Genomic DNA, 27,295 nt, shown 5'->3' with positions numbered 1-27,295 from the left:
GTCATCCCTGCGAACTGAAGCCTAGTGACAGACTGAATCCAGCTCTGGTTGGCTGCAGAGTCCAGTCCAGGACTTCGGGTGCCAGCCCTACATCTGACGGAGCAGTTGTCAGGATTTTCAAGATTGGTTTTGTATATTTTGTATTATTTTCTCTATTTTATTAGTAGCATTAGTAAAACATGTTTAATTTTTCCAGCTCTCTTCTCTTAATTAATTGGCCTGTTAATTTTTAAAGATAAAATTTATATAATCTATGCTGCTATTATTTATACAACCTGGCTCTACCTTTCCACTTACTCACTGAAACTAGTACTGTCTCTTCTAAGCTGGTTTTACCTTTTTTTGACAAACATATTTTTGAGGAAAAGTATCATATTTTTAAAATGCTGCCAGTTTCTTTCTGTTCGTAAGAAACATTTTAAAGGTTTAATTTAGACTCTACATTAAAAACTGTCACTCTTACATGTATATTAAATGACATGAGTTACATTAACAGGAGACGTAATCAAATTACTCAAATGAAAATACCTGAAGTCACAAAAACTGAATCAGAGTAGAAAAGCAAGAAATCACGTTATACAGGGAAGAAGACATATAGTTTTGGCAAAAGAGGAAAAGAAAATAGATCATCTACACAACAACGACCTCACAATTGTTTAAAACAAGGTAATATTGCTGAGATAATGTTTGGATGAACAATATTTGGGTGGTGCAGTACACACTTTTTTCATCTTATGCTATGAAACCTGGAGTGATTAATACATCAGTTTAAGAATGTCTAGAAGAAAATATTTGCCATGATCATAGATACCATAAATTCTGCTTTCAGCTTCCACTAATATCCATACATCTTTATGATGACATAGGCTTAATTCTATTCAGGTTCAAAGCTGTCGGGATCACGGATTGTGTCTTTTTCTATATCTATATTGTGCCTACCACATAGTATTCTAGGAATCTACAATAATATCTCTTAAAAACACATAATCTAGTTATTAATTAATAATTATCATATGAATATCAGCAAATTACTTCTGCAAAGCAGAAAGTTTCAAAATTTGCTTTACTGAACTTTCTAAGTTCCCAATATTAGCCTCTAGTTTTGTCGTGACTATTTTTGGAGATAAGTTTTGAATGCCATCACAGCTGATGTAAAAGTTACATTATTGTTTTTATTCAATATGTGTTTCTTTTTCTGCCTGTATTTCTAGAACTTCTCTTTTCCTTTCTCCTGGTTTGTCCCTGACCTCCTTTTACTTTTGTTTCCACTTTATTGAAATTTTCCTCTCCTCTTGGCAAGAGGAACAAACTTGTGGCCTAGAGACTTTAAAACATTCTTCTGTAGCCATGGATTTCACATACCTAGTCTACTGTCTGTGCAGTCTTTCAACTGAAAAACTATACTGAAGCAAATATTTCTGGAAATTTTTATGAACTAAAAGAACTTTATAGTCATTTATAATTGCCTGGCATTGGTACTGAAGGGTGAATGGGTGTCAGCAGGCTGGACACACCAACAGCCTTTGCCAGTCCTGTTAACACCTATATGAGCTGCTGCAGAGATGAAAGAGCGGAGCAATGAAACGAAGGGAAAGGGATCAGAGCACAGCTCTGCTCTGCTTTACTGTCCTCCCTTCCTCTCTCACAACTTGTTTTTCCAGCTGCCACAGAGGAAAATCCAGTTGTGCAGAGATGGCAGGTAGCTTGGAAAAAAGGTGCTCTCCCTTCCCATCAAACAAACAAGGGAATGGCTATTTGTTGACCAAATATTTCAGTCTTCCTCACTAGGTAGAGGCTTCTTAACTCCCACTCAGCTGCATTCACAGCAGGCTGGTGCTACACGACAGTAATTACACAGCTACACTTGTAAAGAATTCATGCATTGAAACCTGAACATGTTCACTTGTGAATGTACCCTGTTCCCTGCAGCATCCAACTACAGTTCCCTCCTGTCACCATCTCTCACTTTTCACCTCTGCAGCTGCTGTAATATTCTGCCTTTCATCTAGATTCACATTTCTTGAAGAACCATCATTCACCAAAATCAATAGATATTAAGGACAAGCAGTATGATCCATTTGGTTGGATCTGAAGTTCATACTTTTCTAAGATTAAGGAAATCTACATTCAGATCACTGTGGTGATGACTACACCCTGTGTGTGGTGGATTGACCCTGGCTGGGCACCAGGTGCCCACCAAAGACGTTCTATCACTCCCCTCCTCAGCTGGACAGGGGAGAGAAAATATAACAAAAGGCTCATGGATTGAGATGAGGACCGGGAGAGATCGTTCACCATTTACTGACATGAGCAAAATAGACCCTACTTGGGGAAATTACTTTGGTTTATTGCCAGTCAAATCAGAATAGGGCAATGAGAAAATAAAATCAAATCCCAAAACACCTTCCCCCAGCCCTCCCTTCTTCCTGGGCTCAGCTTCACTCCCGATTTCTTTACCTTCTGCACCGAGCAGTGCAGGGGGACACGTAATCGGGGGTTGTGATCAGTTCATCACATTTCTGCTGCTCCTTCCTCCTCAGGGGAGGACTCCTCACACTCTTCCCCTGCTCCAGCATGATGTCCCTCCCACAGGAGACAGTCCTCCATGAACTTCTCCAACATGAGTCCTTCCCATGGGCTGCAGTTCTTCACAAACTGCTCCAGCATGGGCCCTTCAATGGGGTGCAGCCTTTCAGGAGCAGACTGCTCCAGTGTGGGTCCCCCATGGGGTCACAAGTCCTGCCAGAAAACCTGCTCCAGCATGGGCTACTCTCTCCATGGGTCCACAGGTCCTGCTGGGAGCCTGCACCAGTGCAGGTTCTTCATGGGGTCACATTCTCCTTTGGGCATCCACCTGCTTCACCATGGGGTCTCCCTGGCTTGTGGTGGACCTGTGCTCCACCATGGACCTCCCTGGGCTGCAGGGCACAGCCGGCCTCACCATGGGCTGCACCACGGGCTGCAGGGGAATCTCTTCTCTGGTGCCTGGAGCCCCTCCTGCCCTCCTTCTCCACTGACCTTGGTGTCTGCGGGGCTGTTTCTCTCACATATTCTCACTCCTCTCTCCTGCTGCAATTGCACAGTTTGGTTTTCTTTTTCCTCTTCTTACATACATTATCACACAGGCACTACCACCATCACTGATGGGCTTGGGCTTGGCCTTGGCCAGCAGTGTGTCCATCTTGGAGCTGGCTGGCATTAGCTCTGTTGGACATGAGGGAAACTTCTAGCAGCTTCTCACAGAAGCCACCCTTGTAGCCCCCCCACTACCAAAACCTTGCCATGCAAACCAAATATGGCTCAATGGCTCAAGTTCTGAATAAATGTTTCATTGTGGCAGTGGGATGGCATGGAAAGCAGTTGCTGATAATCTGATTTGACATATAGGGCATGATTTTCCATTCTTGGATCTCATAACATCATCTACACTTTATAGTTCCTGATTTCCTCCAGCAAAACTGCCACAAGATGTACTGCCACAAGATGTACAGTACTTGTCATGAGTCTAACATCTTCAACCCAGTCTCACCTATTACACATGTATGAAATCATCAAATTACTGTCTCTTGTTTGGAGAATTCTTCCCTTTTTTTTTCCACTTGCAACGTAGATTTATTGATAATCTGGGCATTAAACAGCCAGTCACTGAAACTCACAATGGGACTCCTGTTCTGAAGTTTTCAAAGTGCTGTTTGCACATCACCATAAAAGTTCTAGCTGCTTTGTACATTACATAAATAGTCAAGAGACCTTTTCAGTGTAGTATAAAGACATTATTATAGTGGAAATGCCCATGAATTCAAATGTATATGAATACTAATGCATGCTGCCCCAGCTTTTTATAAACTTTCTTGTCAGTACTTCACACAAATGATAAAAAATGTTGAAACAGGACGTAATGTGTCACTAATGAAAATCAATGTGCATCATTTTCTACAATATTTTGAATGCTTTTCAATCTACTTTCTCAGCTCTGTGGACTTCCAGAGGATAAAGTCTGGTAACACTTCCAGCACATTACAATATTTGCCTCTATATGCGGTAATAATCTAGAAAACTTCACATTCATATTTGCTTAACATTTGCTTTTATTTATAGCTATCTGTTAACAAACTCATTAAGCAAATGGGATAATGTTCTATTTCAGAAGTGCTATGTCTTATTCCATGTGCCGCTGAAAAAATTTTGAGGTTGTAGTGTTCTAAAACAGACATTTTTGTGTGTTACTTAACCTGTTAGGATATCAGCTTCTTTCAAGGGTAGAAGAAATTGCTAATTTCTCACAAGACCCAGCATCATATGCCAGATCAGGTGGCTGCCACCTAACCAGTCCTTTCACCATGGTACATTCCCTCCAGTACTCTCCCCAGCTTTGGCAGAAGCAGAATTTGAAGTTAGGAACACTGCCTTGGAGCTGCTTGTCACACCACCTCTAGCACTGAACGTATAAACAAACCAGCTGGGCTGAATTTTTGCCCTGGTAGCCACACCATCCTCATCCCCAGCTGCACAAGCCACCGTGGTGTGCGGTACATACCCTGAGGGTGAGCCCTGCCTGGGAATGGAGCTTTCCTTCCTATGGGTCAGGACCGCTACTCTTCCAGGACCTCCTGCATCCCTAACAAATCCCTTCTTTGAAGAAAAGACTAAAAAGTTATCCCAGATTTTTCCCATAGACTTCTGGATCTTCTGTTCATTCCTCATATGTTTCAGCAAGCATATGTGTCCTAAGGAAAACCATGTGGGGAAAAAAAAGTTATTACAATTCATGTACAGCTTCCATTTCCACAAAAGGGAAACCAGAGGGAATCTGTCCTGGAAGCTTTTAGAGAGACCTAAGAAAGGAAAATGGGAAAAAGGAACGAACTTTGTCAAAGCACTTTCAATAAACAAGCCCCTGACACTGATGCAGAAAAAAATGGCATCTTGGTCTGAATACACATTTTCTGCTCTATGGATTTCAGTAGGAAAACCTGGATAGAATTTAGAGAAACAGAAAAAAGCCTGAACAGATATTTTACAAGGAATATTAAAAGTATTAAATTATTTGAGCTTGGCTAAACAGTGACACAATAACATTTTCAGTCCACAAGTATTTTTAAACTTTATTTTTAAATGCTGTTTTTACAATAAGGCAGCTTATAAGTGAAGTGAATATGTGGACCACTCCTTTTAATACAGTATCTCCCTGGCAACCAAATCAGCAAAAACAGAAAAAAGAGATTAGATGACCAATCGTTTCTTCCATCTCTCACGTCTTCAATTTCTTTGCTGGATGGCTGATAAAGTGTTCGGACTCTGTGACTCCTCTGGGCGGGCGAAGCTCAATTCCGTATGTTTCCTTTGGCAAGAATCAGTACACGCAGTTAGATGGTATGCTGTGCTGATATCATATGGCCGTCTAAAGAAGAAAAAAGTCTCTTTGCAGTGCCAGCAGTAAAGGCTTGGCTATCGCAACAAGACCAAAATGTCAGTATTTTCTTATTTTCAATGTTTTCTTATCTTTTATTTTAAGCCCTAATTTACGGAAACAGCAAAGAGACTTTGGGAAGATCATTCAATTGATCCAGGAACTATGGCTGGGAACGGTTCCCTGGAAGGGCGTCCAGCTTGCCAGCCCAGAATGTGTTACTCACAAACAATGCAGGAACTCAGAACAGATGATGAAGAAAATGCAGATGTATTTGATAAATGACATGAGATGAATGATAGATGCTTATATCTGAACTGAAATGTACTGTCTTCAAAATTATTCCAGCTAGAAGAAAGGAACACCTCATGCCAGGCACGTCCCTGATACAACCTTCTTTATGTGGAGTCTTGTACTTCTCTCTCTTCACTGGCTGGTCATTTGCCCTATGAGCAAAAGCCAGTTTTCACCTTAAAAACCTTAATTGGTAAGAATTTCTTCTGAGTTTGCCTCTACACCTGTAGTACAAAGCAACAACAGAGATTAGAAAAAGTGCTCAGGCCAAGAGGGTCCAATTTAATTGTACCTCATTTGCCTTCCTTGCATCACATTCTCAGTAGTTTGCAGTTTCTGATTCAGAGCTTTCCCCCCAAAAAAAGATCTGCTCATTCCCAGGACACACTATAAGCTTCTGTTCATTCTCCCAAGCTGTTTGTTTTTCACTTATGGCCACAAAAGAATGTGACAAAAGCATATTGGAAAGTGAAATGCAAACTATAAAATTTGTTTTCATTACTTATGGCCAGATTATTCAGCACTTGGCAGAGACCGATAAAGATATGGAAACAGCCACAAAGGACAGCCCTAAATCAGGCCAGCTGGTAGCAACACTCACTTGGAAATGTCAGGAACTGTCAATTAGCTGCATTAGGATCTCATTAGCCATATCCCTTTCTCTCAGACATGCCCTGAAGAACAGCTACTCTTTAGAGAGGAAAAAAAGACAAGGAAACCCCACTCTGCTGAACTAACGTTCTGATTGTGGAACACCCATTTCAGCACCATTAGGTTCTTCAAATCGCCAGTCTCTTCTTCCAGCCCTTACTCACACATGAATTCTTATTCTCAAAAGCACTCCAAGAGACAAGCATGTAATAGCTGTTTCATCCAGGAAGAGCCAAAAATGCCCCATATGTTCCACATGACCTGTCCATGTAACTCTTACTGAAGCTCTTGAAATAGAAATTAGGTGATATGTTCCTCAAGAGTCTTATTTGCCCTCTACACCAAAATAAGTTTTACTCAGTGAATAAAGAAAAGAAAATATACCTAATTATGTTTATCCATTATCATCTCATGCAGTAAAACAGACCCAAATTAGATTCTCAATAATGTCAGTCTGGTAATTTCACATGCAAAGCATAATTCTACATTTAGGGTTAACAAACTTTAAAATCAAATTAAATAGGCAAATGAAGACTATCTCATTTATTTTGAGAGCAAATCTAACTGTCCTTTTCTGGAACAAGTCTCATCCCTCTGCTTCCCAATGTAGTAGAAACCAGCACTACAGAACATGAGGTACTGAATACACACACCTACTGCCCCCCTGAACAGGAGCAGGCATCCATACCACACCCCAGCACATGCAATAACTACCACCAGATTCCTTGGATACAAATATTTCTTTGGTGGGCTGCAGCATAGCCCCTGTTACTTCAAGCACTTTGTTCAGTCATCCTGCCCTCTCCAAAATAACAATTGTGGTTTATAGCCATAAGGATACAGAGAATCCAAGGGTGTGAAAAATTAAAAGCTCATAGTATGTGCTAAGAATATCTGCTCTAAAGAACGACATCCCTAAGCACTGTGATCAGGAGCCTTTCCTGCTATACTATTTGTGCTGTTTGTAAAAGTATGGATACCATGCTTGTGCTTCTTGGCTCTCTTTACTAAAAATCACCAAACCACAGGAAACACTGCCACCTGCACTCTTCTGACTACAAAGGGCAAATTTCCTTGCTGCACACCATAGTTTTTTTGACATTAGAACCAATTATAGAGATGATGAAGGGTCTGAAACATCTTTCTTATGAGGAAAGACTGAGAGAGCTGGATCTGTTCAGTCTGGAGAAGATAAGGCTGAGAGGGATCTCATCAATATTTATAAATATCTCAAGGGTGAGTGTCAAGAGGATGGGACCAGACTCCTTTCAGTGGTGCCCAACAACAGGATGAGGGATAATTGGCATAGACTGAAGCATAGGCGGTTCCATCTGAACATGAGGAGAAACTTCTTTACTTTGAGGGTGCCAGAGCGCTGGAACAGGCTGCCCAGAGAGGATGTGGAGTCTCCTCTGGAGACATTCAAAACCTGCCTGGACTCATGCCTGTGCGATCTCCTTTGGGTGAACCTGCTTTAGCAGGTGGATTGGACTAGATGATCTACAAAATCTACAATTCCTCTTGTGTTCCTGTTGAGGTTTTGATTGCAGGGTGACAATAAAACCATGGCAGACGTATTGTTAACCCCCTCACCCCTACTTTCCCTTTCAGCCCCTCCCTCTCCCCACCTCCCACTAAGGACAGGTGATCAGGAGGACAGAGAGAAGAGAGTTGGAAAAATTCAGAAATGTTTTACTAATGCTGCCAATAAAAATAGAGAAAATAATACAAAATATACAAAACCAATCTTGAAAGTCTCAGCGACTGCTGGGCTGGCACCCAAAGTCCTAGACTGGACTCTGAAGCCAACCAGAACTGGATTCAGTCTGTCACTAGGCCTAAGTTCACTGGGATGACTCACAAGGTCCTCTCCTAATGTTGGCCATATTGAAAACGGGATGAGATCCTCATGATCTCCCACTTTTATATGACATATGAAGTGAATGGGATGGAATACTTCAGTTGCTCAGTTTTTTGGTCACCTGTTTCTTGTTGCCCCTCTCACGAGATGTACATCCATCCTTATCAATGACCTCACATTCCATTGCTATGTCTACCAAAACATTTATCTGTTTTTTCAGGAAAAGGCAGCTAATAAGAAGGCTTTAGCTGACAGGCAAATTCACTAAAAGAGAAACTTGGTTTTAACAAAACTGGGACAGTTCCCCAAAATAACAAAGCCATATGTAGTAACTTCACCTAGTGAATTATGCTATAAGAGTTCCCAGCAGGTTCTATAGCTGAAATAGGTCTGCAGGAAAGAAATTGATGGAAATCTCTCAGTGGAACAAGCAGATTGGACTAAACTGGAACATTTTGTGAATTTCTTTTGAGTACACAGAATTGTCTAAGTCAAAGGTAATGATGCAACTCCCCATTCCCACATAATTCTTCTTGACATTTTCTAGATGATGTTTCAATTTTAAATTAAATGTTATTTCATTCCAAAGTTTTCTTCAATTGTATGGAAAAATGTGTTTTTTAAAAAAACCTCTAAAATATTATGCTTCCAGCACATTCTTTCCAAATTTCTAATTTGCCACAACTGTTATTTTTTGGATGACACAGGAGGCATATCTCAAAAAAAACCCCACATCACTGTCACTTGCTCAATCCTTAGGTATTGCAAAACTGACAATGTCATTGCGTAGGCTCAAAGGACCTGTAAAACACCACACGAAACATTGTACAAAATTAAAAGTAGTTGAATTCTTCTATACGCAAAAGGATAATTCACTTTTAATCACAACTCAAAAAAAACACAACCATGATTAAATCCAGAGGATTGATTCTGATAATATTGCCATTAAAAAATAATTACACTTTAAGTACTACTTGAAATAATGATACAGTTAACAGTGGTGTGGCAGGATGCAAAGCCTCCTTTCTCCCCCTCCCTCCTTCATCATGGAAGGAGTAGGCACATCTCCCTCTCTCTCTGCTACTTGAGGCTAACAGCTTCTTTTGTTTGGCCCCAGAGCACCCTGGCCAGGGCCATTAGGAGAAGGGAGTGCCGAGGCACCAGGGAGCTGCTAGGTGCCCACGGCCAGTGTGGGGGATGTTTGGAGGCTTCAGGGGCACCCACAGCCAGGGTGAGGGTGCAGAGAAGCTTCTGGAATGCCCACAGTCAGATCTGATCAGCCTATAAAAAACGGGACTCTCGTCGATACTCTGCCCATTGTCACGGGTCTCTCGGAGCACGAGCAAGATGCTGCCACAGAGAGCCCCCCCCAGGATGGAGGCTCCACTTGCCTTGTCATCACGGGTGTGAGTAAAACTTCTCCTCGCAGGATTGCGAGTGTATTTATACTTTCCGCGCACATATGCACGTGTAACTTTCCATGCTCAATATGAGCACGTGTAAAATTAATCCTCGCATAATTGCGGGTGTACTTTCCTCCCGTGCTTCCACATAAGCACGTGTAACTTTCCATGCACATTTGCATGCGTAACTTTCTGTGCTCAATACGAGCACGTGTATAAATTATTTCCTCGCACAATCACGAGTGTATTTTCCTCCCGTGCTTCCACATTAGCACGTGTAATATTCCGTGCACATTTGCACATGTATTAACCCTCGCAGGATTGGGAGTGTATTAGAAATTTACCCTCACAGAATCGCGAGTGTACACTTTCCATACTCACTACGAGTACGTGTATCTCTTTAAAAATAATCCCACACCGTGTACACGCAAGTTTGTACTCCTCCCGGACTCAGAGATGGCTCCGGCATTGTTTTGGGTGAAGCCATATGCATGCATTCTGTGGACCGCCTGTTGTATTAGTTGCTGCCCCTTAATAATTCTCAACTGATATCCGAACCTGTATTTAAGTCACTTTTGGAGTGCTAAACCCCTGTTTCTCACCAGTTCAATAAAAGTTGTTTTGGACCATGTTGTCCCTCAACTAACCTCGGGGTGCCTCCATGAAAAGTGGTAATAATTGAACAAAAAGCTGCTTGGACCATTCATGAATTTGCATACATCTTCACAGGAAACAAGCTTCTCATATTTTCTCAACAGCTCAATGAGAAATAAAACAGTTCGTTAACACTGACATCAGAAGTAATGTCACCAGCACCTGAGTCTCACAGTTCAGGTACCATTTTCAAGATTAGTCACACCCTTCATCAACATTGAAGGCCTAAATGTTGAGGATGAACTCAAAAGCCCAGTTAAATGATCGTGTCTTGCTAAAAATCAAAAATTACAATATTTTCAAAAAAAGATTGTGATTTGTGAGGCAGACTACCAGAGACGGCATAAATTTATGAGACAGTGCAGGGCAAGGGGTAAGTCACTCACCTTACAATTGGATCAGTAAAAAATCGTAGGACAAAAGAGCAAAGAGAGAAAGAGAGGATGTGGTATTTATGACAATTTTATGCCCTAAAAATTACATCACTTGCCATACACAAAGAATGGAAGAGAATTTTGTGGGGCTGCTTGTTGTGAAGCAGTGACCTGGCCAGTGACCTGGCTTTAAACAGAAGGATGTCACCATGAATGCTTGAATTTTTGTAATGCTTGATACATATCTAGACAACTCCGCATAGGAATAGGATCAACAACTAGAAATTCTCTAAAAGTTAAGCTAGTTTTATTTGTGACCTCTGCTTCCAGTCTTTTAGATAGAGCTTCCTTCAGCGTTTCACTGGTAAAAACAAATGTAACCCACCAGGTGATACTGAAATAAACAGGATGGGTAAAATGGACACATTCGGGTTATTAGTTCTGTGGAGGTAAGGATCTGAATAAAGATCATGTCCAGACAACCATGCCAGACATTTAGCCCAAGGCAGACTTCTAGAAATCCAGAGAAACCTTTGACTGAAAAGGCTCATACTGGCCCATGTAGGAGCTCATACCAGGTGCTACTGACTTTGGGCGTGCAATCTCTGCAGTAAGGACAAAGCTACATCTCTTCTGCAAAGAAAATATATCTGAAAAGCACTTTGTGTCTTGGCAATATTTCAATGCTTAAGTGCAGCATGAGGCACATAACCTGGCTTTCTTAAGCATTCACAGCAACTGGAAGCTGAATTTTAAAGCTAAGTTCAGAGAACACTTCAGCGTTTGTTCTCCTTCACGGCTCCTACTTAGCCGTTTATATACCTATACAGGTTATGTCCCTAATGGTCAGAAATTACAGATTACTGACCTGTTTTCCACTTACTGGAAAGCCCTTAAATATATTCTTAATCCTGGGACTCTGCTGCTGGACCCTGTTCCTGAAGTCACACCTCTTGACATTTGTCTGACTGTGTCTTCTTGTAGACTGAAGAGCAGAGGTTAACTTCTTTACATATGAAGAGGGATTACTCTTTGCAACAGGTAGAGGTAAGGTGGTGACCCAAGTATTAACTCACTTAAATACAGTCCTTTTAAAAAAAAGGAAACACAGAGAGACTAAAATATTTCTTTCTACCTACTAATTTTATATCACGAATAAACGCTATTCGTTGCCAGCTGAGACAGAAAGAAACCCCTCCACCTGATCATTATTTTACTCTGTGGGGAGTAACAAAGGGTACTTTCATATGATAAGAAAAGCATGTCACCCTTAAAAAAATTGTAGAACAAATACAGACAAAAAGGTTCACTGTTAGGAAGATGAAGCACAATCCTAGAACTGGTAGGTCCAATGGATTCCAAATTATGCATACTTTGGAGGGACTGAAATGTCGGGGAAAAGGTATTTGGTCCTATTGTACTAAACTGCAGCATCACCTTAGTTTCATAACAGGTATTTTATAAATAAATGGGGACTTGATGATTTTATTCAATTCATGTAAACTGCTAAATTTTTTCCAAATTAAGTGTGCTGGTAAATGTTATTTTTATTTCTTTGATTCTCTCTGCAGTTTTATGTTGTGAAACCTTTTTTATAGACTGGAAGACATTTAGGAGTGAAGTAATCTCATTGAAAGGGACGGTAACTTTCAGTGGAAGTGAATCATTATTGGCACTGAAAACCTCATCAGATTCACATATGGAGGGACAGGCAAAAACAGATCTTGCATATGCCCTTCCAGCTTACAGTCCTGCTTCTGGGGAAACTACAGGATCAGCCTGGCTTCTCTTTAGCAAATCTTAACGCTTGGTCAAGAGCATTGGTCAGGCTGTTCACAAGCAAGGTACTGCAAAACGCGGCTTTGCACTGGCTGTCCAAACCAGAGGCAAGGAGCAAAGCATGGAAAAAAAACAAAAACAAAAGAGATGGAAAGTGAAATGAAATGACCTGTAAGACAATGGATGACTGACACAACCTCAAACCTGTGCCCAAGCTGCTAATAAGGCTTGGACAAACCACTGGTCCTCTTGCCTAATCCTGCTGGTTTTGAATAAGAAAACAAAGGGCCAATATGTGACCAGAGGTTACACATTTCAGTGCTGGCAAAGTTTGCTTTGGCCAGAATGACAGGCTTCTCCAAAAACCCTACTGCTGCCATTCAGCATCAAAAAAGGAATGGTGACTTTTATCCAAAACAAAACTTACATCTGGTGATTTGTTTTTGTGCTGAGTATTGCTTTGGCCTAGAGCTACAGCAGCCTTGTAAATTCATGAGTACCACTTGTGTCATGTCTTAAGCTTAAAAGGCATCTTGTTTTCACTAGCCTGTCTACAGCTATTGTTTATATTTCAAATATTTTCTCTTTAACAAGCCACAACAGAATCCAGTGCATATTATCTGCCCCAGACAACTAGGGACAGAGAATATCTGTATCCTAGTAAGACCCAAGAAGGCCTGCCTTGGGCAGAAGGCAATTCCTGACAAGTAAAACCTGTTAACAGATTTAGTCTCCCTTACACTTGGCCTAAATCTGTCCTGCACACACTAAAATAATTGCACTAGAGTTATTTCTCCAAAGCATTCCTGAGGCCTGACATGTCGGCTTTACATCTCCCATGGTTGCACATGCCATGTGAGCACTGGGGAGTCTCTTACCACTTCAACTGGTGTGGCACAGAGCATGGAGGGCACCTCATACAGCTTCTGTTTCCCATCAGCCAACATACTCATACCCCTCTGGCAACAAACAGTATCTGCAACTTCATAGAATCATAGAATAGTTTGGATTGGAAGGGACCTCCAAAGGTCATCCAGTCCAACCCCCTGCAATGAGCAGGGACATCTGCAACTAGATCAGGTTGCTCAGAGCCCCGTCCAGCCTGGCCTTGAATGTCTCCAGGGATGGGGCATCTACCACCTTTCTGAGCAACCTGGGCCAGTGTTTTACCACCCTTATTGTAAATAATTTCTTCCTTATCTCTAGTCCGAATCTCTCCTCTTCTAGTTTAAAATCATTACTCCTTTTCCTGTCATAACATGCCCTTCTAAAATGTTTCTCCCCATCCTTCTTATAGGTTCCTCTTTAATACTGAAAGGTCACAATAAGGTCTTTCTGGAGACTTCTCCAGGCTGAACAGCACCAACTCTCTCAGCCTGTCCCCACAGCAGCCCTCTGTTCCAGCCTCTGTTCCAGCCCTTTGATCATCTTGGTGGCTTCCTCCGGCCCCTCTCCAACAGGTCCTGAAACTGAAGAGTTCACAGAGGAGCACAAGTCCCTTATCTTCATAGGGTCCACTTGCAGCCTCCATAACGGCTGCAGACCTCAGGAGGCCTCACGCCAGGGCAGAAGCGGTGTAGTCCTGAGAGGTGCTCATGCTTGGGGCACCTGGTCTGGAAAGCCAAGCCCTGCCCAACCCTATTGGTCGTTGCAGAGCCCGTGCTGTAGCATCGAGCTTCCCTACAGCTCACAGCCGGCAGCACAGCTCGTGTGGGAGACGCCCGCAGGCAAACGGGGCTATGGGGAGTGTGGGGCCGGGCTGAGGGCGGCAGCTCCCGCCCCCGACCAGCTCTGCCCTCGGGGCTCCGCTCCTGCTCCATGCACGGCCTCGGGGCAGAGAGCAGGGCCGGCGGGGCCGGGGCAGCGGCTCGGTGACGCCGGGACAGGTGGCGAGAGGAGCGGGAGCGGAGCTCCCGGCCCGGCTCCAGCTCCCGCCTCCGGCCCGCGCTGCCCGCCGCGGGGGGGTGCTGGCGGAGGGGGTCCCCAACAGCCTCTATATAAGCGGCTGCAATGGCTCTGCCGGCAGAGTGGAGAGGCGCGGCGGGGCGGCGGCGGCCGGGACCATGGCGACGGGCGGCAGGCAGAGCCTGCCCGCCCTGCTGCTCCTGCTCCTCCTCCGGCTCTGCGAGGCAAGTGCGGGGCAGCCGGCGGGTGGGGGGCAGCCGGCGGCCGGGCCGGCTCCGTGACCCGGCCCTCGGGGCCGCTTCTCCCCGCAGGTGAGCGGGCGGGAGGCGGCGTGTTCCCGGCCCTGCAGCGGGCGCTGCCCGGCCCAGCCGCCACGCTGCGCCCCGGGGGTGCCCGCCGTGCTGGACGGCTGCTCCTGCTGCCTGGTGTGCGCCCGGCAGCGCGGCGAGAGCTGCTCCCCGCTGCTGCCCTGCGACGAGAGCAGCGGGCTCTACTGCGACCGCGGCCCCGAGGACGGCGGCGGGGCCGCCGGCATCTGCATGGGTAGGTGGCGGCGGACGGGCGGGCCGGTGGGCAGAGGCCGGCACGGCGTTCCCCGCCTGCCCCAGCCCTCCCCGAGGCGGTGGGGACACCCTCCCCGGCTCAGCCCGCCACGGTGCCCGCTGGAGGCTGTCGCTGTCCGGTCTTCCCCGGGCGAAGCGGCTCGTCCGACGGCTGCGGGGGGCCGAGCGCTCCGTGCCGCTGCCGGAGCGGTGTCGAGTGCGACCGCCGTGGTCTGGAGAGGGCCGGGGGTGCCGGGTGCCCTCTGCCTCAGGGAAATGCGTTCGCTTTCCTCGCTAGTGCTGGAGGGAGACAACTGCGTGTTCGACGGGATGATCTATCGCAACGGAGAGACGTTCCAGCCCAGCTGCAAGTACCAGTGCACCTGCCGAGATGGACAGATCGGCTGCCTGCCCCGCTGCAACCTGGACCTGCTGCTCCCCGGCCCCGACTGCCCTTTCCCCAGAAAAATCGAAGTCCCTGGAGAGTGCTGTGAGAAGTGGATCTGTGACCCTAAAGATGAAGTGATTTTGGGAGGTTTTGCTATGGCTGGTGAGGAAACTAAAACTATCACAGTCATTGTGAGGAGGAGGTGATATCATACTGGAAATATCCCTGGGGTTACCCAATCTAAGACACATTGCTTTGTGTGGTTGTTTTTTTTTTTTTTCTGATATTTTTCTCTGTCACTAGTCACTAGTAAGTAAACTGGTGGTTATGAATAAAGGCAGAGCTCGATAGGTAAACGAAAACATATTCAGAGGATGAGTGTGCATAGCAGTTTTTAAAGGCAGCTAAACTTAGTTAAATCCTGATTCTGAAATTGCTGTTTATCTGGTACAGAGTAGTTCTATGAGTGGAATAAAACAAGGGCAAGCTCATAATTCTCCAAACATCCCCCCATCCTCAGATCAAAGCTGCAGTCTTCCTAGTTGCCCTGCACTTATGTTTCATATCATAAATACCATTCTAACAGCTTAGTCTACAGGAGACGTTTTTCCCCCTTGAGTTCCCCAGCTATTACAAGTGGTCAGCGTGGTAGCTAAAAAGCCAACAAATTCCTGCCTGTCTGTGCTAGAGCTCTCATCATTACTGTTGGCATTAAAAGCTTTACAAAGTACTTGGAGAAGCAGTGGTTATAAACACGGTGAATGGATCTGAAAAGAAAAAATCCCATTCCAAAATGCAGGATTCATAAAGTGCTTTTGTGACTGAAAAAGCTACATAATATTCCCCCCATTTTGTTACTGAATTATGTCTGTATCCCTTTTAAATTAGACTTTTAGTTCAACATGAATAAGCTACTTTTACTGAGAGTTGAGGGCACTGCATTCTCTTCCAGTCACTGATCTTTTTGGTTTTAAGCAGGTAGTTATGCTGAAACTCTGCTAATCCATTTGAAAAACAAGTAGGGAAGAATCCAGGAAGAAAGGCTTTATTAACTTTTCAGAGGGCCATTAAGTGTCAGTTGTAAGGCACGTGAGGTATAAACAAAAAGCTTGCCACCTTTCTACTATCTTTCCTTTGATTTGTCTGACAGTGACAGGCTAATCCATGAAATACCTACAGATGGATTATGTGCATTCTTTCTAGCAAAGGCCATCCTTCTTGGGAGGCCACCTTTTTTAAAGCTTTACCATGCAAAAGGCAAAAAAAGCTGTTGTAGAGGAGCTTAACAGCAAGAGCTGTGACTGATGGCTCAGTTGTGTTACTTCATTCTGTTTACTTCTGTGATAACCGCGGAATCAAACTATACAGTTAGCAATATTTGCATAATAAAGATTAACACTGCTGTGAGGGCAGGACAATAATCAGAGCTGGCTGCGCCTTTGAGTAGCTGTGATTGATAGCTCCTGGAAATTACTTCCTTTGTCCTTCTCTGCCATCACATTGGCTATAATCTGTCAATAATTGACAAGATTGGGTGAGTTTATGAGTTTCAGAGTAAAGGACTTTACTTCCATGCTGTTTATTAGTTTAGATAAATAATCCAACCTCTCTCAAATCATATCAAATATAAATATTTTTGTGATGTAGCTTTAGAGGAGATTGCTGATGTATTTCAATTGGAAAGAGTGAGGAGTAAAGAGTTATTAGGGTTCTAAACTGGTTAAAAAATTGGCAGTAATTCTTCCAGCTGTGAACTTGAGTGGACTGAATCTGAATGCTTTGACGATTACACTGATATGCACCTTTCTGTTATTTTTAGATGTGAGAAGCTGCCATCCAGGGCTCCTAAAAAGGCAGCTTTTAAAATTCCTAAATCCTGCCAAAAAGCATAGATTTTGGACCTTTTTTGTTGTGTCATGTGTTTCTTCCCAGTTGTGGTAGAGCTCAATTAGATACTGGGGTTTCACATCAGTTTTTCTTGTAATAAGGTTCTGTGAGGTTTTGTCTCCAGCCTACAGGCAAGAGGCCACGCTCGGGGTTGTGACAGATTCAAGCGCCAATTGTATTGAGCAGACAACAGAATGGAGTGCTTGTTCCAAAAGCTGTGGAATGGGCTTTTCCACCCGTGTTACCAACAGAAATCAGCAGTGTGAGATGGTGAAGCAGACACGGCTTTGCATGATAAGACCTTGTGAAAATGAAGAGCCATCTGGTAAGGTAAGCTGCAGAGAGTGGCCAGGTAGCAGAGCCTCTTCAGCTGTAATTCCAAGGTTGCAATATTAGTGCCTAGGGTGCTCCAGATGCAAGTGCATTTAAATACACATTTTAGCGTATGTGCAGCAAGCCTGGTGTTTCTGGTAAGCATGCTCAGTAGTTTTGTGCTGCACCTCCAGCAGGTGGAGGGAGGTGATTCTGCCCCTCTGCTCCGCTCTGGTGAGACCCCACCTGGAGTCCTGTGTCCAGCGCTGGAGCCCTCAGCACAGGACAGACATGGACCTGTTCGGGGGGGGCCAGAGGAGCCACAGAAATGGTCAGAGGGCTGAACAGCTCTGCTGTGAGGACAGGCTGAGAGAGTTGGGGCTGTTTAGCCTGGAGAAGGCTCTGGGAAGACCTTATTGCAGCCTTTTAGTACTTAGAAAAAGCCTATAAGAAAGATGGGGAGAGACTTTTTAGCAGTGCTTGTCATGACAGGACAAGGGGTAATGGTTTTAAACTAGAAGAGGGGAGATTCAGGCTAGATATAAAGAAGAAATGGTGAGTGTGGTGAAACACTGGCCCAGGTTGCCCAAAGGGGTGGTAGATGCCCCATCCCTGGAGACATTCAACGCCAGGCTGGATGGGGCTCTGAGCAACCTGACCTGGTTGCAGATGTCTCTGCTCATTGCAGGGGGTTGGACTAGATGAGCTTTAAAGGTCCCTTCAAACCCAAACCATTACATGATTCTGTGATAATTTGAGCCATCCCAAATAGATCAGAAATATTGCACGAGCAGCCTATTTTGACAGCTCATGCAGTCTTGAATTCTCCCACAACTGCAATTGTACTCCTTGTACATGTACTTCAGAGATCACCCAATCATGCAGATGGGTATGTCAGATTTCTAGTCTGTTGAGCATTTGGAACTGCAGAGAAATGTGTGAAATCCTGCAAAATTTGCTTAGGTAAATTAAACCTGATCTTAATCCTTATGATGCTTTTTCCAAAAGCAAATCCAACACTGACACTTCACGTGCAATAAATGTGTATCCAAGGTAGCTGACTTTTTGACTGCCTGTGCATATTATGCAAGTGTTACTGTCAGGGAGAATAACATGGGTGGGTAAGTGGACCATCACTTTATGTAGTGTTCCGAGTGTTGGAAGACATTGCTAAGGCCTTTGCTGAACACTGTGCAGTTTTAAATACTATGTTTTGGAAAGGATATCACACATTTGAGAAGAGTTGGGGAGACTTAAAACAATGATCAAAGGTCTAGAAAACATATTCCGCTAGGAAAAAGCTGAACAGAACTTTATCTGAATGCGAGAGAAGAGATGCATTCTCATAGCTGTGTTCAGAAACTACAGACTGTTCTGACTCCATGGGTGATACAACAAGAAATGTTGAGTTTGGATTGCATAAAATTAAGACAGGAGTGAAAATCTTCCAAGCAGTAAGAACAGTGAACCTTTAGGATTCTCTGGGGCAGATGTGGAGTCTCTGTCACTGAGACTTCCAAGGACAATTTAGACTGTTAAGAATCATTATTGGATGAAGCTGATTCTGCCTTGGATCACTAGAACAAAACTTTTGAGGTTTGTTTTAACCCTTTATTTTCTCTCTGAATCTAGTCCTGTATCTTGCTCATTTGGCTTCCTGATTCTCTGATGGAACTAGTGTAGCAGTGTAGCCTGAGATGTTTTCCAGTAGAGTATAGTTTCATAATGAATTCTGGTTCGGCTTGTCTCAGATGACAAGAGTGGTCTTTATTTGTCATTTATTACTGGCCCAATAGCACACTGGTGTCAAAGGGCAGATCTTGCAGGAGTTACCTGTAAGTAATTGCTGAAGTAGAGGCAGAGTCTTATTGGTGTTGAACGAGCAAAGACAACAAATTTGAGTTTTCATAGTAGATCTATATCCTTGCATGTCAATTTTTAACTGCTTTCTGTCTTACACAGTGATGTATCTAATGTGCCTTCATATTTCTCTTAGAAAGGGAAGAAATGTGTCCGAACAAAGAAGTCCCTGAAAGCTGTTCACTTTGAATACAAGAACTGCACTAGTGTCCAGACATACAAACCTCGTTACTGTGGCCTTTGCAGTGATGGACGATGCTGCACCCCACACAACACCAAAACGATCCAAGTTGAGTTCCGCTGTCCTCAGGACAAAGTCCTAAAAAAGCCAATGATGTTGATCAACACCTGTGTCTGTCATAGTAACTGTCCTCAGAGTAACAATGCTTTCTTCCAGCCGTTAGATCTAACATCTAGTGAAACAAAAATGTGAAAAACATCAATTCGGTAGCACAAAAGGTATAAATAGATTCTACAAAACTTGACCCACAATCAGGTGAATGTAACAATTATGTATGTAAAATATCTAAGATGTGGTTCAAAACAGTCTAGGCGCTTTCTTTTCTCCTGTAGTTTATTAAATACCTCATTTTACGTTTTCACCCTCCAAATGTCTTTTATTCACTTGAAGGACATTTTGTACCTTGGACGGAGCCTCCTTTTTCTTGACAGTGGTGTAAAGGTTACAAAAGCGAACAGCTGTCTTTCTCCTTGAGTTAAGGGGATCATGCCATGAGCTCTTTACAAGTAAATGGATTCCTTGGGTAATGCGTGATACCATATCACTTAAGCTTCCAGGTTCTTAACTCACTTTGCATAATGAGTGTAAACACTTAAGCGCCCTTTTTCCATTCTAATGAAACTCTGTTTCTGATGACAGTAAAAATCTTACTGATGAAAGTGTTTCATTCTTGTGTCTTATACCTTCTATCTCTACCTCTAACTTTCTCTGAGGATTAAGTTTGCACGTAGCCCCAGAAATGGCATAGCTAACATCTCATACAGGAAGCATAGCAGATTGATAGCTGACAGCAATTAAATTGTCTTCATCACCAGTCTAATCCAAAACCCATTGATGTCAGCATCTTAGAACTTGGTTCTAACCAATGTGTGTCTGTAGATATAACTATTTGGATGCAAAAATAAAATTTCTGTAAATTCCTCTAAAATAGTAACTGTATCATATGGTGCTTCATTTCTTAGGAAGGTCTATATGTAAATAGAAACTGTATATATTGTAATATAACTTTGCTAAAGAAATAAACTTTATGTGATTCAAAATATTTTTTCCTGGAGTTTTCTTAAACTACCAACTTCTAACAGCTAAAAGCAATGGGAAGAAAAAGGGTCTGCAGACTCTTAAAGTCAAAAGACCCCATCTTGTGATGTTCTTAGTGTATCTCATTGTAATATCTGCCCTAACAATTATGCGGTGTCTTGGCACAGCGAAGGATGAATAATGTGTGAGGCACACATAAGTGTACCAGAGTAGCACTTACACCACAACTGTCTCATAACCATGTGGTAGGAAACAGCCCTCTCTTGAGAAGAAAAAAGAGAAAAAAAAAGCAGAAGGCCAAATCTGGGCATATTTGGCCTAGTGGTGTTCTCTAGAGGAGCTGGCAACCTCCAGTTCTGCAGTTCCGGAGATACACACAGGGTGGAATTCACCTCTGGGCTAAGACTTAAATTTGGTGACTATGTGTAGACATCTAAATAGCTGTTATAGCCAATGGAGCCCAAAATAAAGTTATTTGTGAGTAGGTACCAACAGCTGAAGTTTTTTTAGTAACTGTAAGTCATGAGGCCCTGATGCTAAAACCCATACTGGTTAAGGTTAAGGTTAAGGTTTGATAGATTTTGGGACTCTTGCATGGGTTTCCCCACTACCTGTGTTAATGATAAATTGCTTTGTAGCCACTGCTACTGTTATCAACACATCCCTGCCTGCTTCATGCTGTTCAAACAGCTGGAAGAAGACAAGTCTTATCCTTCATCAGGCAGGTGCTCATGCATACGTGCACACTCACTGCCCTTGCACTGGTTAATTCCTGATCAGAATAGTTTGGGTTGGAAAAGACCTTCAAAGGTCACCTTGTCCAAACCCCGTGTGATGAGCAGGGACATCTTCAACTAGATCAGGTTGCTCAGAGCCCCGTCCAGCCTGGCCTTGAATGTCTCCAGGGATGGGGCATCTACCACCTCTCTGGGCAACCTGGGCCAGTGTTTCGCCACCCTCATTGTGAAACATTTCTTCCTTATCTCTAGTCTGAATCTCCCCTCTTTTAGTTTAAAACCATCAACATTTGTTCTACTGCAATAGGCCCTACTAAAAAGTCTCTCCTCATCTTTCTTATGAGCCCCTTTAAGTACAGAAAGGCTGCAATAAGGTTTATCCAGAGTCTTCTCTTCTCCAGGCTGAACAACCCCAGCTCTCTCAGCCTGTCCTCACAGCAGAGCTGTTCCAGCCCCCCGACCATTTTTGTGGCCTCCTCTGGACTCTCTCCAACAGGTCCATGTATCTCTGACACAGAGAGTTTGTAAAGTTCTTCCTTGTTTTGCACCCCAGCAACCTTATATGCTGAAAAATGCCAAGTGTTGGACAGCACAAGGCCAGAACTCCTACAAGTGGCTGAGGAGTGGTTAAGGAGCAGGTTAGAATCTAAGAGAGAGGGAGGAAGAATTATTTAAAACTGCTTTCACCCCGCTTCTCTATCAGCTGTCCCTGAGGCTCAGACTGGTTTGTTAACTGGTTTTCTAATACAAGGCAAGCTATTGAGTATTTCTCAGGATCATCTTGCAAGTTCTATGCCTCTTGGTTTGTGAGAAACACATCAGCTACCAAACAATGCAGCATCTGATTGTCTGGCCAAATGTTGACGGTCTTTGGATTAATAAAACTCATCCAATACTGAGCCAGGAGTAATTAGAGAGCAATGCAGTCAACCACTGATTTCCTAAGAAGCAAAATGGTTCACTCAATCACTTTATTTTGACAGTTCCTCTACTCTTTTCACATCCAAAGTCATTTATTCTTGTGCATCAACGTATCATTGTTATCTTGCTGCTTCTTTATCCTTCATCTTTCCCTTCATGTTATCTGGATTTTCAAATAATTCCTTATGTTTTCATTTTATTGGAACAAGCAAGCAAAGCACAGGCACCAGGGAGAAGCAGTTCATGTAGTTTCCCTTTCACAGGCAAGTTGAAGAGCTTATCCAGTATACGAATCCATGACCCCTTGTATGCAACAATCATCCGCTACTCTTCAGTTTGTGCTTTTTTGCCCTTCAAATGCAGGAGCTTCTGATATTTTTGAAGAGACATAAACCCAGCTTCCTGCTGAGACACTTCTGTGGCTCACCCATCACTTCCTTTGCAAAGAGGAGTATGTGCACTATGGCATATGGGTTCAATTGCAACTCAAATAACTCCTTTTGTCTATAAACAGTTCCCCAGCACTTTAAACTATGGTCTCCACATCAGTATATCCAGTGCCAAAATATCCCAAATAACTCAGTGCTGCTTTTACGTGATCTCCACATCTCCAACCCATTTTGTGTGAAGGGATGTGCATTGTTACAAGCATTACAACCTTCAGGGAAGAAAAGTGCTAAAATGTTCAAATCCTTACTGGCTATTTTTATTAACATCAGAACTATTGCAATCTCAGTGTCTTCTTACAATGTTGCAGCATTTCAGCAGGAAAAATATCTTTTGGAAGGGAACACAAATGTTTCCCCTGGAAAAAAGGAGCTGAAGTTCTCCACTGGCTTTTAAGCATAATACCAATCCACTGGCTATTTTTACCTCAACTTGGCTGATACAGCTTTTCATCTGGTATCATTTTTGTTATAATCATTTAGATTTGTTTTACTTTAATAGAGACAATCACTAGCTTAGACTTTGGGCCAGTTTCAGTGTGTTCCTGCAAAAGGTTGTGACACTGATTAAATTAAAACACAGCAGCGGTGTGTCAAATCTGTGACATTTGTCTAAATAAACTCCAATGATAAAATCCTGAACTTTCCTGGTTTAGGACTGTGATTTTCCCAAGCAAGTAAAGTTATATTATTCATGTTGAGCAAAATTAAATTATTCAAATGTCAGCAGTTCATTTTCATATCTCTCAGGATTCCCATCTGAGCATTTCAGGAAGTATGTCTTGACATTCAATGTATGGGTCCATACAGCAATATCTATAGAGCGTGATACGGTGATGGAACAAGCACAAAATATGCTGGTTGACTTGTTCATCCCATACTGTGAACCAATTTACCTTTCCTTTGCTAGTATCAGCCAAGGACTGTTCCAAAAATAGGCTGCTTAGAAACTTTATCTATTTGTTTGTTTATTCGTTAAACTTAACAGCTTTTGGTGTTAGCCACTGGTAGGCTAAGTGCACCTTTAGTAAGTAATGTCGATGATAGCCAGTGTTACCTCCTACAGCACATATAACCAGTAAAGATGTTTGTAGCTATTTGCAGGACTGTTTCTCCTCTAGGATTTCATTACAGCAACGTGCTTCTTGTATTTAATCTGATTTGAACTTGTCTTTTTTCTTTTTCTTTTTTCCCCTTCACTGACTATGTAAGGACACTTTCTGTCAGCATCTTCAGCTGGATGCCTGATACTAGAATGAAGACCTCACAGTGAATAAACTTCTACAATTTATTTCAGTAAGATCATGGCTTCACCCTTTCTGTTTTTCAGTATAATTCCAGGAGTGGTACAATAAAAACTTCAGGAAAAATAGAATGTCCCTATATTTCTATTCTAGAGTAAGCTATAATTTTTCTTCACTCTATTTTTTTTAATTTATAGGTGTGTAGGGCGATGGACAGAAAGCAATTTAGTTACTATTTCTAGAACTAATATTTATGTTTTATGACAAAATCAAGCCTCATGAAACAGGATTTTATTTCTCTCCTCTGACAATTTCCTACATTGACATTTATTTTTATTCTTGATTTTTTTTTTTTTTGGTACCAAAGCCATCTACATTAACAGAAGCTTCAAAAAGCCATTCTAGTTACATCTACCATATAAATTTTGTAATACAAGCTCTCTAGTGCAGGCATCAAACTTAGTGTGACCTGTGGGAATTCTGCTCTGATTTTCTCATGGCCAATTCCAGTTTATTCGTTAGAAAGGTATGAACACTTGTTCAATGACCAGAAGATGCTATGCTGATTATTGATCAAGAGACCTACCATGCAGCTGTGAGAGGAACAGTTTGCTTGCAATTATCTAGTAAATGTGTTTATGTTAATTTAAATTCTTGCAGCTAACGCTGAGCAAAATGGTAACTAAATGTGTGAAGTTAGAGCGAACAGCCTGTTTCTTTATGGTCAAGCACATCTTTAAAATCTCATGTTCTCTCCACTGACTGTAGAGGGAGCCCAGATTGACTGCCTGCCAGTCAGCTTGCTGGAATCACATGAAATTAATTCACACTAAGCCTCTCCACTCAGAGAAACAGTAGAGAATAGCCATTGCTGATCTCTTGATTTGCAGCTTAGCAAAGAGGAAAAAATACTTATTTATATCGCAAGAAGCATATTAATTTGTCCTGGCCATAAAAATGGTCACATTAAAATGACAAGTGACCCACTGACCTAAAACACTTCAGTGTTCAGGGATGATAACCTGGTTGTTGTTATTCTCAAAGTTAGAATAAAATATTGTCCCCAAAATATTGCATTTCAGTTCATGCACAGAGACCTGTACTTCTGGTCTCCTAGGCTGACTCTCATCTTGTTTGGCCTCATTCTACCAGCATGTGCTGAATGCATTTCCCACCTTTTTCCTTATTTTTCCCATGCTTTCCTTCACAAAACACTCATTTTATCCCAGTTCTCAAACTTCATTCCTTATTATCCACTTCTACAGTGCCTTTAGGTGTTAAATCAAACACTCATATCCCATTGCCGAAGGCCTTGCCCATGCATCCCAGGCACCCCCTGCATCCTTCCTTCTCCCTTTCTCCTGAGTCTTGCAGCCCTCAGGGTACATGTTATGTCCACTGTGGTTATGAAAACACTTTTTTGGAGTTAATCATAAATTTTTCAAGCACACTAAAAATTTAATTTTGACGAAAGGAAAACATTTGCAAGGGTATTTTAAAGAGGAAAGGGTGTGTTAGGGAAAGAGATTTGCTCTCCTGTACCACTGGGTCTGGGTCCTCAGAAACCCGGGCTCAGCACCTCATCTTGCCTGATTCAGAAAGATCCAGAAGAAAAAAAATCTGTGCATTAGGCCAAACAGAGACTTGAACCTGCACATAACCCAAGACTGTGCTCTGACAATCAGGACAGAAAAAGAAGCACATTAGCCCCTGTGAGAGGATTGCTCGTTTGTTGGATTGGTTCCTCACACACACCTGTTCTGTTTCTAATTGAAGAATTGCACTTCAATAGAAAGCTGGGGTTTGTGCATAAAGAAACAAACCCCAAAAGTCCTTTCATGGGATGAGGGAAAATTGCATCCTTTGAACTGCCTTAGTAAACACGTACAATCACTGAAACGCTTAAAAAGTCATACCCTCACCACTTGGCAGAAACTGTATCTTCAGACTGTAACATGCTAGGCTGGCTGCTTCACAAACACAATGCACCTCTTTGGGGAAAAGAATCAGACTTTCTGCATTTGCATATATCTTTAGCACTCAACAGCTATGTTCTCATCCTGTGGGATATGAGTTTGTGATGGTACATTAAAATGCAATTACAAGCAGTACTTCATTTCACATTTACAACACAGGTTTCTGTGGCATTGCCCGGTTCTCCTTCAAACCATGGGGAAGGGGGGACACCTGGTGGCTACAAGCCACTTTGTCTTGTCAATAATGATAAACTTTGGGCCTGAAAGCAGGGATGTGTCCGGAAGGATGAGACCAACCGATGTTACTTATGACAGCTGTCACGGGTTTTGACGACGTTAACAGTAAGGTAGGGCAGAAGCCTGAATATTATTATTATTAGCATTATGGCAGTCCCTGGAGGCCCCAGCCCACTGGGTTCCTCCTTTGCCTTGGTGTAGCTGTACGATGTAGTAGAAAGTTTCTCATCCCAGAGACTTTCCAGTTAAGTGGAAAGGACACAAAGGATGAAGGGAAGGAAAGGCTCTTTTCTCTGCTTAGCACACAAGGCACTAAAAGCTCGGAATATATAAACAATTTATTCTACACCACACACGATTTGTGGTAAAAGCAGGAAACAAGCCCGTTTCTCTTAAGTCACCATCTACAGCCTTAACCACAAAGGCTGCCCTCCTCCTCCTTGCTTTATCAAGTCCATCCTGCACTTCAGAGGATCCTGTTGTGGAGGAAATGAAGCCATATGCTTTCTTTTTAGAGAACCAGAGCGGCCTCTGGCACCACATAGGACCTTCACAGACTAAAAGGACTACAAGCTCAAGGAAAATTATGGTCTCAGAATGGTGACTGTTCACGGTGAAGAGGCTGCTCTGTGTCTATGACACAGGTGCACTTAAGACTGTCATCATTTGATTGCAAACCACCATGTTTTGGTTCCATGTTTTGGAATACGGTTTTGCATCTCTCTTCTTTGGAATGTTTGTGGAGGCAATGCTCACCTCTCCCTGGCACTGACCATTATTCAACAAGGTTGCTGAATCTTCCCTCTTCCAGGCTGTAGTGAACATTTTAGTTTCCATATCAGTGTGAAAAATAACCACAAAGCCGAGGTATCGGTATTTGCACCTCGTATGCTGAGCTTTACCCAGCTTTTCAGTTATTTCTGTGAAAAGAACTTTTTTCAGATTTACCACAAGGGGGAGGCAGCTGTAAAATTATCATTCATATAACTTAAGGAAAACACAGAGGCATCCACAAAAAGAGCATAAGCAAACCTGTCTTCAGGCTTATAGAAAATATTAACCTTTTCACGGCTTTTATTGATTCATATCCTTTTAAGTAAGGATTATTTTTAAAAAATCTTATTAATTACATTTA

At 42.7% G+C, this 27,295-nt stretch overlaps 1 protein-coding gene across 1 annotated transcript; it reads left to right on the top strand.

Moving 5' to 3' along the window:
* Positions 1-14,489: 14,489 nt before the first annotated feature.
* On the top strand, positions 14,490-19,753 carry CCN3 (cellular communication network factor 3; the record flags this gene model as incomplete). The annotated part of the gene is given in 6 exon segments (XM_080339633.1): positions 14,490-14,603; positions 14,605-14,629; positions 14,632-14,874; positions 15,172-15,423; positions 17,273-17,478; positions 19,457-19,753. Coding segments are annotated over 6 exon segments (1,137 nt in total).
* Between the last annotated feature and the right edge of the window lie 7,542 nt (positions 19,754-27,295).

Source organism: Nesoenas mayeri (genome assembly GCF_963082525.1).
Source record: "Nesoenas mayeri genome assembly, chromosome: 2".
Taxonomy (NCBI): domain Eukaryota; kingdom Metazoa; phylum Chordata; class Aves; order Columbiformes; family Columbidae; genus Nesoenas; species Nesoenas mayeri.
The sequence above is the reverse complement of the archived record's forward strand: the minus strand, read 5'-3'. Positions and strand labels throughout refer to the sequence as shown.